This window comes from Eptatretus burgeri, chromosome 1 (assembly GCF_056783735.1).
Source record: "Eptatretus burgeri isolate ZD-2024b chromosome 1, Ebu_testis_v1, whole genome shotgun sequence".
Classification (NCBI taxonomy): domain Eukaryota; kingdom Metazoa; phylum Chordata; class Myxini; order Myxiniformes; family Myxinidae; genus Eptatretus; species Eptatretus burgeri.
The window spans coordinates 136,856,106-136,873,560 of NC_140961.1; the positions used below are offsets into that span (position 1 = coordinate 136,856,106).

Sequence of the window (17,455 nt, forward strand, 5' to 3'; positions counted from 1 at the left end):
AGTCTAGCCTGTGTGGCTTGGTGGCAAGAAGGAAGCTATTACTAAAAAAGCCGAAAAGCCGACCATTACTCAAAAGCGGAGGAGCTCCTTGTGAGCCAACTGCCATCCATATCTAGTGCTCAACTGTGTCTGTGGACGTTCTCCCACAGTTGGGGTACTTTTTATTAGGAGGTTGGTGGAAGGACTTGCACTCCAGCCACCATAAAACTCTTCATTCCACAAAACACAAAAACGCAAAGAAACCTGAAAACCCACTCAGTGGTAGTCCCTCCTGTGCAGCTTCCCTTCGCAGGGCAGCTCACCGGATGAAGGGATTTGGGCAAAGCCTTCGGGACCCCCAATCTTTGATAATAGGAGGGAAACCACGGGGTAACATTCCCGGGTCAGATTGCGGGAGAGTGTGTCGGAGTGGTGCTGAGGTGTCGTCCACCAGACGGCGGTCTCCTTGGGTTAACCTGAGGCGGTCCCTTCGGGTGGGTGCCTGGAATGTCCTATCCCGAAGAGAGGATGATCACCTGTCTCTGTTATCACCTGAGCTCAAACGTTTGGATATCGGTATTGCAGCACTCTCTGAGTTTCGGAGACCGGATTGCGGTGAGATCATGGTGGGTGGTGACACCTACTATTGGTCTGGTTGCTCTAATGGTTACCATTCACAAGGAGTTGCTGAAGCTGTGTCCAATAAGCTGACTCCAATGATAATCGAGGTAACACCGGTCAACGAGTGTATTATGAGACCAAGGATTCGTCACTCCTTTGGTGTCATTTCCCTGGTCTCTGTTTATGCTCTGACTGATCTCACCGTGAAGGATGCATTCGACACCACGCTTGAGTCTGTAGCTGTGTCCAACAAGCTGACTCCAATGATAGTTGAGGTAACACCGGTCAACGAGCGTATTATGAGACTAAGGATTCGTCACTTCTTAGGTGTCATTACCCTGGTCTCTGTTTATGCTCTGACTAAGGCGAGTGATCTCACCGTGAAGGATGCATTCGACACCACGCTCGAGTATGTAGTTGATCAGTGCCTCAAACAAGATACACTTCTAGTCTTGGGGGATTTCAATGCATCAACTGGAACTGATAGGGATGGTTATGAGACACGTGTCGGTCTCCATGGGTCTGGAACTATGAACCAGAATAGCACGAAGTTCCTTGACTTTGCAAGAAGTCATTGATATATGGTGGCTGGTTCTTGGTTTCAGGACGCACGAGCTCATCGCTGGACTTAGTATTTCAACGCTAGCAATGTGGCAAAGGAGATTGACCATGTCCTCGTTGACGGTTGCTGGAGGATGATCCAGATCTGCAGGGTCTACTGAAGTGCTCAGTTCCTCAATACTGAACACCGGCTTCTTGTAGCTACTCTGAAATTGCACCTTAAATCCGGGAGAATGGTACCATCCCAGCCGAGGTTGGATGTTGGCAAGCTTAAAGATGAGAGGGCAGCTGAGTAGTTTGTGAACAAGCTGAGTAGAGATTTGGGGGTCTGGGTGCTTTGGGAGGTCCTGAAGAGTTGTGGAGTGCCTTCAAGACGACCGTCCTTGATGTTGCCGGTGGATGTCTTGGAACTCACCGCAGGGCAAAGAAGAATTTTGTCTCCCAAGGGACACTGGATATCATTGACCAGAGTCGCAGGGCCAGGCTGAATGGCAGAGCTGAGCTGTTCAGGGAGCTGAGGTGTAAAAAATGTATGTGTGCTGAGGGTGGACAAGGAGGCCGATGTGCGAGGAATCTGTGAGGGGGTAGAGCTTCACCTGTGGACAGGTGATTCTCGTCCCGCTTACAGGGGGAATTCGCGCATTACGTTCATCCAAGCCCATCCCTCGGAGCACTGCAGTTAGAGCAGAGGGTGGTAGGCTCTTAACAGAGGAGTCCGAAGTGAAGGCCTGCTGGGCTGGTTACTTTCGGCAGCTGAACCAGGCTGATCCACCAGCTGTCGAGTTGGACGTCAGGGGTATTACAGTCCCTGTTGCTGACCCTCCAATCAACTGTGGTCCACCTTCGCTTGTGAAAAAAGGCTGCGGTGAACCGGTTGAAATGGGGGTAAAACTCCAGGGATCTGTGGCATCCATGCTGAATTTCTCAAGGCTGGTGAAAATGCTGCACTCGTGTCGATGCATGCAGTTCTGTGCTCTGCCTGGAACACAGGCATAATCCCAACTGACTGGAAGAGGGGCCTTCTTGCCCCTCTCTGGAAAGGGAAGGGTGATCGCCAAGACTGCAACAACGACCGAGGGGTGACGCTGCTCTCAGTGCCGGGCAAGGTCTTTGCTCGGATAAGTCTTGATAGGGTTCGCCACCATCTGCTTGATCACCAGCGTCCAGAGATCAGGCTTTACACCAAAGAGGTCAACAATTGACCGTATCCTTGCTCTTCGGGTCCTTACCGAACGCAGACGAGAGTTTCGGCAGGGGATGCTAGCAGCTTATGTTGATCTCTGTAAAGCGTGCGATTCAGTGAATCGGGATGCCTTCTGGAGGATTCTAGGTCTTCGTGGGGTTCCACCAAAACTGATCGATCTGATGTCTGAACTCTACTCTGGTACTGAGAGTGCTGTGAGATGTGGTGATACAATCTCTGACTTATTTTCAGTTGTTACTGGAGTTCGTCAGGGGTGTGTACTGCCCCCCACACTTTTCAGCACTTGTATGGACTGGATTCTTGGGAGGATGTCGGAGATATCAAGCTGCAGTGCATCGTTTGGGAATATCAAGATCTCAGACCTTGATTTCGCCGATGATGCAGTCATCTTTGCGGAGACTTTAGATATCCTTTTGGGGGCCCTCGAAGTGCTGAATGAGGAGTTGGAGCCGCTGGGATTACGGCTTTCCTGGGTCAAAACTAAGATCCAGGCTTTCAATGACATCTTGGATGCGGCTGTCCTGTCTATGCCTGTTTGTGGTGAGGATGTTGAGGTCGTGGAGAGATTCACTTACCTTGGCTGTGATATTCATTTCTCTGCTGGCTGTGAGTCAGAGGTCAATAGACGTCTGGGTTGGGCCTGCGGAGTCATGGATTCAATGGATAATGGGGTGTGGCGCTGCCGGTACCTGTGCGGGAGGACGAAAGTCCGAGTCTTCAGGTCCCTGGTGCTTCCAGTCTTGCTCTATGGATGCGAGACTTGGACTCTGACCAAGGATCTGAGACGGAGACTTAATTCCTTTGGTACCATGTCTCTTCAGAGAATCCTTGGCTATCGCTAGTCGGATTTTGTGTCCAACGAGCGGTTGCTGAGAGAGACTCAAATGAGATTTGTTACCTGCATAGTCCGTGAGCATCAGCTGCGGCTGTATGGACATGTGGCTTGTTTTCCTGTCGCTGATCCTGTTCACCAGATTCTCTCAGCGAGGGAGTCTCCTGAGTGGAGGAGGCCAATGGGCCGACATAATACAGACAAAGAAAACAAGATCCTCATGAATACTGCATATGCAACTCCTACACAAACAAACCTCCTGCTTTGCCTTTTTGGCCCTTTCTTCCTCCTCCTCCTTGTTCTTTTGCAAGGCATCCTGCCCCAGCACCGACAGGATGTTGCGCAACCTAAAACACACAAGCACAAGCAATTATGAATGCTCACAAAAACAAGGGTATGACGAGCGATCAAGGTTCTCAGTGAGGATCAATTACCTCTCCCTGCGTTCCGCCGGTCCCTCACCAAATAATGTTATTGGCTCAGATAAGTTACGAAGACCAGCCTTAACCTCGGCATCATCCGTGGGCACAGTGATCTGACGTGCTCGCTTTCTGCGCTCAAACTCAGCCAGAACCTCAGCACGACGCTCGTTGACATGCTCTTCCAGATCAAACACGGTGCCTACAAGAACACAGGACACCAAACTGCATTGCCATTCAACATTGTTGTGGCAAAAAAACAACAACACTGCAAATGTTCTTTGAAAACAGTTTAATTCAGGCTTTAGCATAAACTAGTAAATTTCAAACAGAGAAACAATCGATACAGAAGCTTCAAAGAGAGTTGAAATGTTATTCAACATACCCAAGTCTATCAACACAGCTAAAAAGCCACTCAAACAGAACAGGTTTTTTTATGTACATTGTCCAGGCTTGTGGAATAGCTAGTGCACTGAACGAATCAGGACACAACAGGCCAAAAGGAGCAGGAGAGAGGTGGAAACACCAACAGCAGAGTTGAAGGCCAAGATAGAAAGAGACTTGGACAAAAGATGGGTGTGGGGAGCATGGGGGGGGGGGGATGCATAGGATAGACAAGATGGATGCAAAAGGAAACTCCATGGAGGGAAAACTGGAAATTTGGAAGGAGGTGACTTCTTATTTAGAAAATGAAATTTAGTATGATGTCAAACAAGATGGCTTTTGAAGTTACTTTTGACCCTCCGACTGTCACTTTGATCAATGTGAAGTCTTTCGACATCGTACAATATGCATCAAGGCACACGTCATAAAAAAAAATACATTCTGCTTTGGTAAAGGTTATTTTGAAAAATAATAGAGAAGACAAAGACCATCTGCTGGATAATCACACACAATTTACATCCACAAAAATAATACCACCGTGTCTGTCCCTTTGCCCTTGTCGATTACCATGTCTCTGTCTCTGTCTGTCTCTGTCTCTGTCTCTGTCTCTGTCTCTCATTTGCAGGTAATCACCAACCTTCAGAGAAACAATGAACAATCCCTTACAATTATGTTCATGGCATCCAAATTGACTTCCAACTTTTATTCCGTACTGTTCAGTCGAAAGTTCGACTTGTAAACGGATTTGCCACGTTGCGTGACGTCGCGGCATTCTGGTGGGTGGTGCTGCAAGCTGAACCATGAAGGGATTGTTATTGTTGCCGTCTTCATTTATTCCGTTTCTCAATATTTTTTACCCTCGCCAGAGGATATTGCATTTGTAGACAGACAGACAGACAGACAGACAGACAAACAAACCCAATGTGCTGACGTAGGCCACAAACACAATCTGGTGGTAGTCAGTATTACACGTTATCTTTTTTCGGCCGTGTCCGTCTACAAAGTACATACTATTGGAACGCAAGCACGTCTATATAGGATATACGATTACAATGTGAGTAATCTGTGCCTCATTTACTGAAAGAGCATTTCCGATCCTCACCTTTCACACCTTCTTCTTACATCAAGGTACACCACATTTTTGCACCTCCCACTCATACATTGTAGACACCCCAGCTTTTTTTCCCCTCCTCCCCCTTTCGAAGCAAATGAGTTGCGTAGGTCCGTCGACCCCGCCAGGTACGAGGTTGCCAGTCACCTCAACTGCTCCTCTTCTCTCTGGGCTAAATCTAATTTTCTCGGGTGTGTGTGTGTGTGTGTACCTGCAACCTGTGCAACATAAATAAGATTGTAGAAGCTTCTCAGGGGTTCATGCTGCACTCTGTAAATATTTTCATTTTTGACACACACACACACACACACACACACACACACACACACACACACACACACACACACACACACACACACACACACACACACACACACACACACACACACACACACACACACACACACACACACACACACACACTCCTTGCTTTCCCCTGCTGAACATTTTATAAAGAAACTAATTTGTGCCACATCATTTTCCTCGCCCTTGCTGTAATAAATTGCTGTTATAAATGTACCCAACTCATTTTCCTCTTTTCCTTCATTGGTCCATCATGGTCCATACATTAGCTTCGTCGTGAAGTTCTATCCCAACAATCCGTTTATTGGCTGGTGAAAACGTGGCAGCTCCGCTCGACTGCACCTGATACGGTAAGTTTAACGCAAGTACACATCGAGGGCACATGACCCAAATTGGCCAGCTAGCTCCAGGTAAGGTGTCACGTGAAGTCGTGTCACCCTGCCCGGATTGACCGTGCCAATCGGCATTCATGGTTGCCTAGCAACCTGCGGGTGAGCGGAGTTATCTGTGCTCAGCGTCCTCATGACCAGTCATTCAAGAGGGATCCCAGCACTTCCCCTCGTGGCGAGCATCGAACCCCGAATCGGCAACAATATTGAGACATCACGCAGCCCAAGTGAGTACATCTATAAAATAAACATGATTGGAACATGAATCTATACAATAAAACCAAAAAGATGTTTGTCTGCTGTATGAACATATACCTACATAGTCAATGGATGATCTATACATCACACAAGCACAAACACCGCACCACACAAAACAAATCCTGGTGAGGATATGCAATCTTTGATCGCTCTTTTAAATTGCTGTTCTGTAGCCCTCCTGTCCTATCAAGCCTGTTAAATAACACAGCTGGGCTTCCCAGTATTACTGGGGCACAACAACACGTAGGAAGTGACCTTGCTGATGCAAGATAATGAAAGGAAAAGAGCTGCTCTTGTACTTTCTGTACTCTCTTTTCAACAACACAAGTTTGAAGGGAGTCAATGATTATACACAAGATAAATCTTGCTGACAGGCAGTCACGCAAGGGTCAAGTAAAATTGTATACAAGGCAGAGCTAAAACTGAGCTTGCCAGAGTTGGTCTATGCAGACTACTGTGTGTTCCAAGCCACTCTCCATTTGCACATATGTTTGATGTGAATTAAACTCTTCTCTACCTAAGATCGGTGTGGACAGAACTTGATCTCAATCAGTGTGGACATCACTCAATCTCAACAATAAAAGCTTTAAAATAACATTAGGACTATATATGGAAAGCATGAAATAAGGAAGTTACGTAAAGTTAAAGGGATCTGGGTACACTGCAGGCAAAATTTCAGTCTAAACTTCCACGCTCTGTATCTGAGGAGTACGTTTTATTGAGCAGCTCCAAGTATCGTATGCATTTGTTTTTATTTATATCTACATTGATAACAAGATTGACAAAAATTGTTGATGGCGGATTGAAAAGACACGAAATAAAGTCTCCTCTATTATGGAATGAAACGACCTATCCACTTTAAGTCAATCAATTCCAAGTGACATCAGCCATTGCATCCTCAGCCCAAATGAAGAAACCTCAGCCAAACGGAGTGACTAACTGATGCATTCAAATTGACTCTAGGAATGCATAAAAAAACCAAAAAAAAACCACAACACATGACTTTTTGGGCAGTTTTTCACACCCTCCCTCCCCCCGTGCATGGTGTTGGCATAATGGTTAGGGTGGCGGGCTTTGTATCCTCGGGTCCTGAGTTTAAATCCCGCTCAGCTGTTGAATTAATACCAGGTGGGGTTGACTCTGCCTGTTATCCTTCCGAGGTCGGCAAAATGAATGCCAGCATGCTGGTATACTGTGTCGGAGTGGCGACCTGTCCAGAATTGTGCCCAATAGCCAAGGAGACTGCTGAAGCACCACCAACGCTCTGCACAGAGATTGGTCCCAATCTCCTCCTCCTCCTCCCCCCCCCCCGTGACGCTTTACTAAACCCCCACCTTAAAAAATACACGACTTTGTGAATGAGAGCAATGTAACCATTTATAACTTTCAATCAGCTTTCATTTTGCAAGGAATTATTATTATTTAAAAAAAAAAAAATTGGTGGCGCCCGACAGCTGTCAATGAGATAACGTCATTGGCCTTCAGCTCCCTCTCAATTTTACCAACTTCGAGTTGAATTTCCTGCTTTATCGTTTTTGTAAATGCCCTCTCTTAGCTTCTCACTAATGATTTCAACAGCACCTCTTCCATTTGGGGGTGAGGGGAGGGGGGGAGTCAACCTAAAGCAAGATCATTCGAAATTGACACGTCCCATCATGGCGAAGGGAAATCCAATATGGCTGTACCAAAGATGAAGTCACGTGACTGCGGTCCCAACATCCTCTGCCCCTTCTGATACTCAGGGGATAACCTGCACTGCCCAAAGCATCACGGATTTTTTGTGTACGCCCCCCAAAAAGAATAGCCACAGGTTTATTACCAACACTTTGAAAGAGCAGAGTTTCTGATGACTTGTCAGCTCACAACTTACCACCGGAAATGTTGATGTGTCCTGCCTTCACGGCCTCTTTAATGGTGCTCTTGCTGGAAGTACCCTTTGTGAGCTTCTCTCTCTCAGACTCTTCCAGGCTCCCGTAATGGATCCGTGGTCGCTTGGATGCACTTCTCCCATCATCTTCATCCATCACTGCCTTATTCACCGGGTTACTAAACAAAAAGAGCACGACAAAATCAGCTGAAGAAGGAACAAAACATTCACAAACCTCCAGAGGTAAATCAGAACAAAAACTAGAGGGGGAGCACTCGGTAGAGTGCAAAACCTCCGCCGCCAATTCTGCAAGGTCACTCAAGTGAACCTGATATCCTATTCATTCAATTTGATGTCAACAGTGCTCACAGAGTTAGAGTTTGCAACTTTCCCTTTTACATACTCAATTCATTTGTCATAACTAGATTCCTTGAGACAGAAATTGATTTTACGTGGGTATATCCACCTGAAGTTCCAAAATCAGCCGCAATTATAATTTTGGCATCGTTTTTTGTGGAAATCACTTATACAGAGATGCCAACTTTTGGAAATCAGAATTAGGGAGGATTTTCAACCGACACCAAATAATGTGCGCAAAGCGCACATCTCGAGCGCGGAGTGCTCGACCCTTGCGGCGGGGTCCAGGGCCCGCCTTAGGGCCCTGGAAGCTCTGGGGTTCTAGACGCTCTCTCGTGCCCTCTGAGCCCTATTTTGGAGCATTTAACATGTTAAGAATTCCCACTTTTTGAACAAAAAAAGGGGAAAATTGTGCACTTTTTAATGTTACATGTATGTTAATACTAGTAAGTTAGGGGACAATCAAAGATTAACAAAAAGCACAAAAGAAGCAATATTTTTCTTACCTTACTGGCTGGTACTACTGCTGCTTGCTTTTTCCATGGCAGCTTTGCTGAGTGACAGCTGTGTGGCTCTTTTAGCCCTTCTGATTATGTCTTTGCTGTATTCTCTCTGGTAGCAAGGGGTGCTGTCGATGTCACTATCACCGCCACTAAACAGACAGGGGAATTTCTTGATGAAAAACTCCACACAGTCAAACCCCACTTCTTGGTGTAGCTTAACATCCAGCACCTGAGCATGCTTGGCTAATTCATCATCTAGGCGGCCAGGTTTTGAAGATATAATTGCAGGCTTTCACATAATATGAGCGAACTGCACTGAAGAAACCTTGGATGTCTGACTCACTCAGAGTGAAGGTGGATTTCTTGAGACTCCTTTGTTCCCTTATATACAGTTTGGCATCGTTCCCAATCATGAGGTCCTCATCATTGTTCTGATGATTTCTGTCAGAGAAGGGTACATTTACCAGAGCAACCGATGACACCGATGGTTTCAAAAACCGTACGAAGATATCTTTCAGAAGATCATTCAATTCTCCGTGCAGGAGATGAATACAGGGTTCGTCTCTTTGGAGCAGAAGATTCCCCTTCTCAAAAAGCTTGTTAGCATATCGAAGGAAGAAACAATAGAGTTTTGTTTGTGGAGACAAGAACATCCTGTTGACACGTTTTTCTCTAGATTCCTGCACAGTGTTTGAGGAAGATGCGCTTTAGTTGTAGAACTCGTAGTACACTTAGCCGCAGGGCGATCACACTTGCGTTTACTGCCAGCAGAAGAGGTCAGACTCGTAGTACCAGATCCAATTTTACGTTTGAGGAGAGAGCTTGAGGTAGGTGCAGCCAAGGAAGAAGACCTCTGATTCGAAGGTTTTGCTGAGCTTCTATCAAGTGATTTGGCAAAAGCAGAACTTAATTTGGGTCCTTCTTTGCCTGTAGATGGAACTATCACAGTCTTTCTCGACTCTGAAGGGATCTGCTTTGTAGATGAACGTGATGAAGGGCCGGTGATGCTACCTGCTCTCAGCATTGGTTTTGGTGCTGTCCCTGCTGTCTTCTTCGCAGCAGATACTGCAGTGGTAGTGGTGAATGCTGCTCCACTAGTGCTTGATCCTGCAGTGCCAGTACTGGCAGTAGATACAGTGCCGTCCTTCTTGCTCGTTGTTAGAGTCTTGGCTACAGTTGGTTGCATTTTTTCTTCGTACTTCTTCTTTGAAGAAGACGCGAAGTGGCTCCCACTGTTCAATCAGCCTGTCTAGGCACTGACCAAGGGACAGCCACCTTGTTGCGACATGCTTCAGAATCTTGTGTGTCGGGGCATCACAGAGTTCTTGCAGTGCTTTCACTCCTTTGACGCGTTTACTACTTTTGTCCAAGTAGTAGTAAATATCGATGAGAAAGTCATCTAATTCAATGGGTAAGGCCTGAGCCGCGTTCTTGGCCGTATTGTGCATCATATGGCAAGGGCATCCCATGATGTAGCACTCTGGATTTTGTTTGTGGATATAAGCAGCGACTCCTTTGTGCTTGCCCACCATGACAGAGGCATTATCAGCACAAAAGGAAACACAATTTCCCCACGGAATTTTCCTGTCACTGAACTCATGATCAAGCAGTTTGAAAATGTTTTCTCCAGTGGAATCTTGTTTGCACGCAGGCAAACTTAGCAAACCTTGCTTCACAATCCCAGCACTGTTGTCATGGTACGAAATCAGGACAGGATATAGTTGGGCCTCACCACTGTCATTGCTACCGTCCTGGAGCTAGGCTAAATGGAGCGAGTCTAGCAATATCGGCAACAGATGAAGCAGTAACATTTGACAACTCACCAATTACACTGGTCAACAACAAATTTGTTGTCTGCATTTTTTAAGCTGATTTAGGACGAATCTGATGCGCTGAATCCAAAACTCACATTAGTTTTGTTCAATCAGGTCAAGTTTTTGAGATATGGCCACATGGCGTTTACATTTTTGTTCACATGTACGCATGTGTGGAGCATTTTAGAAGAAGTTGGTGGGGGTAAAATATCATGTCAAATAATTGTTTTAATTGGAAATAATATGACAAGAAGTATTCAGGTACGATAGTTCTGGGTGATTATGTCGAAAAGGGATCAGTTTGAAGTCATAAAACCTCAAAATCTTCCAAAAATTGGTGAGGCAAAGCATAAAGTTCGTGGATCAAAACTAAAGTTAATGGGGCAGATTTTGTAATAATGTGATACAAAAAAGTTGTATTTCTTGAAATAACGAACTCTGAAGAATGTACAATACCTACATGCGCCAATTTATGACATGCGCTTCTGCTCAAGCTTGAGTGCCACAGTACGAACCCAAAGATTGGAGACTGTTCATTGACAGCAGCAAGCGATCACTGAAATGTGTTCTGCTACACAACGGCAACCATTTTGCCTCTGTACCCATCGCTCACTCGACTACACTGAAGGAGAAGTATGAAGCGGTGAAGTACGTGCTGGAGAAAATTGGTTATGATCAGCTTAAGTGGTTTATTTGTGTTGACCTGAAGATGGTGAACTTTTTGTTGGGACAACAGTCTGGCTTCACCAAGTACCCATGTTTTCTGTGCATGTGGGATAGTAGGGACCGTGCTCAGCATTACACGAAGAAGGACTGGCCTGTGTGGGAGGAATTGGTGCCATGCAAAGAAAGGAACGTCATCAACGACCCTCTGGTGGACAGAGACAGAATACTCTTCCCACCGCTGCACATCAAGCTCGGCTTAATCAAGCAGTTCACCAAGGCTCTGGACAAAGATGGTGACTGCTTCACTTACTTGTGCCAGGCTTTTCCAGGATTGACCATGGAGAAGTTGAAAGTTGGCATCTTTGATGGTTCTCAGATCCGTCAGCTCATCAGAGATCCAGAGTTCAAAACTCAATGAACGAAGTGGAACTGGAAGCGTGGAAGACATTTGTTTTGGTAGTGAAGAACTTTCTTGGCAACAATAAGGCCAGAAACTACGCAGAACTTGTCAACAACATGCTGACTGCTTTCAGAAACCTGGGCTGCAACATGAGCATCAAGATGCACTACCTATTTTTTCACATATGAACCGGTTTCCTGAGAACCTGGGTTCAATGAGTGACGAGCAGGGGGAGAGATTCCATCAGGACATGAAGGAGATGGAGACCAGGTATCAGGGTCGCTGGGACGCAGTCATGATGGCTGACTACTGTTGGAATCTGAAGAGAGACCTCCCTGCCGCTGAACATTCCAGGAGTTCGAAGAAACGGAAGTTCAAGCCCTGAAGTTTGAACAGTGGTGACGCAACATGCAATTTACTTGTACTTACCTTTATCAATGCCCACCATTCAGATGACAGTAATCGATGTTTCTATCATGTAATCAATAAATGTTGTTGGCAAAACATTTTTTTTTCTTAAAAACATGTTTAGGATGATATGTGTTGACAAAAATCAGCTGATAATGCCACAAAAATGTAATTGATTTTGTCACAAGATCTGATTTTTTCAAATAAACTTAGCACAAAAACCTGACCTGATGGAGAGAAACGGATGCCATTTCCTGATTCAGCAGTGCCAGAATACCCTAATTCACTAGTAGAAATCTAGACAACATTCAGAAAGTAAAAAATTGTTGACCAGTGTTCTTTTTTTCTTCTTTGTTCTTGTTTTTTTTTTTTTTTTTCTTTTTTTTTTCTTGCTTTTTGTTCTTGTTTTTTTTTTTTTTTTTTTTTTTTGTTCTTGCACATCTTGCACATCTTGCAAGTTTTTGTTCTTGCACATCCATACTTTGAAGAAACTTTTGAATCTGGAAACATCTTTTGAAATAGAGGTCCAGCATGATCTGAGACTGATATGGGCAAGTTATGTTCCACAATAAATCCACTAAAGAGAAGTTCCGCTCGGGTAACATCCTCTTCCTCGCTTGTCCCTTGTTTGGTGAAATAATTCAGAAGTGTACCGGTACTCGTGCTCGAAGATCTCTCCTTTGCAATGTCTGTGTGCCGTTTGCTTCCAACGTGCTTCCGAATATCATCGCGACCTCCGTGCTCAACTGAAATATCAACGCTGCATACTGTACAATACGCATGATGAATTCCTCTTTCAGACTTTCGAATACACGGGTATTGGAGACTGTATTCGGTCTTGTACTTCTGAGACCATTTCTTGGTCTTCGTAAGCTTCTTTTCTGCCATTCCGTAATCAACATCGAGGGTTTGAAGCATCGGTAACTTCGAAGTCGATGTTCCACAGCTGCAGCGCGACTCGTAGAACTCTAGCGGCTGTTAAATTAAACACCGCACGGTGGTCGCGACCGCCGGGCTGGTACGGGGCCCAGCTGCATGCAGTGAGCGTATCGCATGCATATACACTGTGCATACATACCGCATGCACTGTATTGCACACATACCGCATGCACTGTATTGCACACATACCGCATGCACTGTATTGCACACATACCGCATGCACTAAATCTCAGTGCATGATCGCATAAGCGAGATCCAGACCCAATGTTTCGCTGCTCCTCATTTGAATTTGCAATTTTTTACGTACAATTTGGTAGCAGCGAACGTTATGGAGTTACCACATGCTATACGTAGCAGACGATGCTTTTCATTCAATTCTCATACTAGTACATTCTGATTAGTGAACAGTGCAAAAATATCAAAATTTCGGGAGGATAAGGATAGTGATCGTAAGGGCGGGAGTTTGGGTGAATTTTCGGAAGCCTCCCGATGAAATCGGGAGGGTTGGCATTGCTGCTTATAACATGTAGAAATGCAAAATAAATTGAAAAAAAAAAAATCGAAATTTTGTTGAAAAAAAAAAGTTGCAAAATTTTGTTTTTTTTCTCTAACAATTTTTTTGGGGGGGAGGGGGGGTTGGAAATCACTTAAAACATGTAGAAATGCAAAAACAAAAATTCAAATATTTTTTCAAAATGGCCACCATAGCGGCTATATTGGACTTTGGACCAGGTCCAAAATCTAATGGCATGATCGTTGGACCATACCTAATCCTCCCACCAAGTTTCGTCGAAATCCGTCGAGGAGTTTTTCCGTAATACAGTTCACAAACAAACAAACAAATAAACCAATGTCACCCGCAGGGTGACCCGTATCTTGCCAAAAGGTGACCACGTGTGACTTCTTTAAGGTCACACTGAGGTGAACAGAGCTGCTATCCACCAGGAGCGACTCCTTGAGGAATATCTGCCGACGAGAGATTCCGATGAGAATCGTTCTACAGAGTAACCATGAAAAATATGCGTTTGCCTCATAACGTCACCAAATGACGTCATAATGTCTCAAGCTTGACATATCTAGAAAGCACTCATCGAGGTGTTCAATTTGAGGTACTACACGATATAGTTCCTAAAACTTGAAAATTTGACCTTGGGGTCAAATATGTTTGACCTCAGGCACTAACCATGAAGGTCAAGGCCAATCGCCACCAAAAATTAATCAGCTGAGCCCCAGACCATGAACTATATTCCCATGAAGTTTGAAGACAATCCGATCAAAATTACTCAAAAAATAAGGGTTTCGTCGACTCCCCTGATTTGCGACAAAGTGACCTTGACCTTCAAAATTTTGTGCACTGAAAGGGACCTCTATAGGCCTCTGATATGCGAAGTTACAAAAATTTCCAATGATAACTGTGCTCTGCAGAATTTTTTATACATGATTACAGACAAGCAAACAAACAAACAAACAAACAAAAAAAATGCCACCTGGTGGTAACCGGTATTACACGTTGTCGTTATTAAACGGAATACCTCCATAATGTACAATTAGAATGCGAGTACATGTATAAAGTGTGAGGAGTGCTATGTTATGGTCACATCCGATCCATAAAATTAATACATATATATTAGTTAGATGTAGGGATTCGAACCCACTTTTACAATGCTCTGTAAATGCTTTGGTTTAACTCTGTCTTTTAGTGGCACGGTGTCCCAGCAAGTCAATCCACCCGATGCCCTCCATAGACGCAGGCTGTGTTAAAGCATTCCACTCTTGGACCTTTGTTTAGGTTCAAATGGTCATAGCCTGTAAATGCTGTCAGGCAGTCCATCATTGCCACAGGGCTGCACCCGACTGCACAACCCCCATTCCACTTCTGAGAAACTAATAAAGCTGGGTTCATTCACTGTGACGAGGGCTGGGCTCTCACTGTGATACCAAAGCCAGACCTGTCTTCTCTTTAGATTTATGTGAACTTAAAAGGGATTTCTGTTTGTCCTGCAACCATCCCACAGTGATAAAAAAAAATTTGTACGTGGGAGAGGGACGACTGTTAGGCCCTGAAAAATGAGCTCTTGTCACACCGACTAGGGTAAAAGTATAACCAGAAATAGATTGGAATTAGAGATAGATTGTATATAAGGGAGAGTTTTTGAATGTAAAACTCAGTGTGGTTTTGGGAGCTCTCCACTGTTGGTTGAGCTGCCAACACCAACTCCGCTGGCGTGTGGTCCTTCAATAAAGCTGCATTCTGGTGAATCCTCTTCTGCTGACTCTCTTCATACCGGGCCGGAGAACGGAGTCTTCACATAAAGTACGTACTATAACAAGACGGCAACGTCAGTAAAAATACGTGCATCTATAAAACAGGCACGTACATCAATAAAATATGTGCGACTAGAATGTGAATCTAGAGTCTATCTATATATTACTAAAACTCTCATCTTGTATGTATGTATGTATGTATGTATGTATGTATGTATGTATGTATGTATGTTCCTGAAATACAGCCAAAAAGGTACACGATAGCACAAAATTTTTAGGGCCACTTTACTTACCATTCTCCTCCGGTGTGCAGTATCAAGTTTCGTTCAAATCAGGCGATGAAAAAATTATTAAAAAATAAATCCCCGATTCGTCAAGTACTCTTTGGGAGAATTTGATCAATGCAAACAACCTCAGCGGTATAGTTCGCTGGAGCTATCTTTTTTATTTTTTGAAATGATTTTTTCATCAACCGCTGTCACAACGGGAACCCAACAAGTTCACAAGTTGTCGAGTACAATATAAAACTGAAAAGGTCCATTTGTCTGCCGTTTCATGAAAATAAACATATAGACAATGGACAACAACAAAAAAAGATGGAAACACCAGGTTACACATGCTGTACAACATGTATGCAAAGAATTGGCCACCATACTTACATGACCGGCTTGTGAAATATGTAAATATTTTCACAGCAGTCCTCTCATTATATATATATATATATATATATATATATATATATATATATATATATATATATATATATATATATATATACATATACATACATATACATACATATACATGTGGGGACACTGTATGTGTCTTACAAGTCATCAATGTTTTCCCGGTGTTGCATAATGGAATGTGGAACAGATAATCTTGTTTTCTCTGATCAGCTGAAGAGATTTCTTGTGAAATGTCACACAGCTGGGCCTCCCAGCCCTTAGGGCACAACAACAGGTGGGTGGTGACCACCGAGTGTGGGAGAACGTCAAGCTGGTGGAAGATAAGCTAGGAAAGAGGGGCGACCTTTTCCTTTTGTATTCACCACAGGGGCGCGAAAGAGTAAACGGGTAAACGGGTGTACCACAAGTTTAGTCTTGCTTAACATTTGCGTGCAAACAGTCACACAGGGGTCAGAGTAAAAATGTATATAAACAGAGCTGAAGCTGAGCTTTTCAGAGTTGGTCTCCGCGAACTGCTGTACGTTCCAAGCCACACTCCATATGCGCATATTTTTGATGTGTAATAAACTTCTTTACCTAAGATCGGTGTGGACAGAACTCGATCAACACACACACACACACACACACACACACACACACACACATATATATATATATATATATATATATATATATATATATATATATATATATATATATATATATATATATATATATATATATATATATATATATATATATATATATACACACATACAGTATATTGTTACGGCTGTGGTAATTCGCATTACACCACAAAGGGCCCGTAGATGAGATATCTCGAAGTACATGTGTCGTTAGCCCAAACCCGTTGAAAAGAGGAAATTTATGCGATTCATCCGGACGGTGACGCTTTGAGTTAGCCATTTTTTCTGTCCTAACTTTATTTTGAACCAATCACGTCTCAACCGCCATCACACAACAACCATGCCACCACCACCATCTACGCTTCCACATAATCGCATCACCGCCATTCCCAAACGGCACCATAACCATCAAACCACCACCGAAAACCCTCCACCACCTTCACCTCTCTCCTTCAACGACCATTCCCGCACCACCTGTGAACACTGAACGTCGGGCTGTCTCGGGCCCGTTCAGCGATTGGCGCCGAACGCACCGAGCCACGAGCGCGAATAGCGGCCTTTCCGAGGGAAAATTCGGATCAAAAACGCTACACGCCCACTTCTCCTCTGTCCAATTAGCGAGTGCGGGGCGGCTTGGCCCCGCCTCCAAGCGTGTGTATGTGAAGTCCGTATATGCAAATTTTAGGATCAGGAGAGGTTCACGCCCATTTTTGCCCTGACCAATGGCTGAACGGGGGGGGGGGCGGCGTGGCCCCGCCTCCAATCGTGTTCTGATCCTAAAATTTGCATATTGGCTGCTCCTATCTGCCTATAAAAAGGCGAACGCAAGGCGAATTGAGAGTTGAATCGGTCGGGTGAGG

General features: G+C 44.4%; 1 protein-coding gene across 3 annotated transcripts in view; it reads right to left on the reverse strand.

Moving 5' to 3' along the window:
* The window catches only part of PRPF4 (pre-mRNA splicing tri-snRNP complex factor PRPF4), a 100,513-nt gene that overhangs the window by 60,362 nt on the left and 22,696 nt on the right, over positions 1–17,455 (reverse strand). For all 3 annotated transcript variants that reach the window (XM_085899810.1, XM_085899792.1, XM_085899803.1), the window contains exons 2-4: positions 7,932–8,107; positions 3,632–3,818; positions 3,454–3,544 (exon numbers count right to left, since the gene is read on the reverse strand). In XM_085899810.1, coding sequence (XP_085755936.1) covers positions 3,454–3,544; positions 3,632–3,818; positions 7,932–8,085 — 432 coding nt within the window. In that variant the 5' untranslated portion in view covers positions 8,086–8,107. The remainder of the gene's footprint in view (positions 1–3,453; positions 3,545–3,631; positions 3,819–7,931; positions 8,108–17,455) is intronic.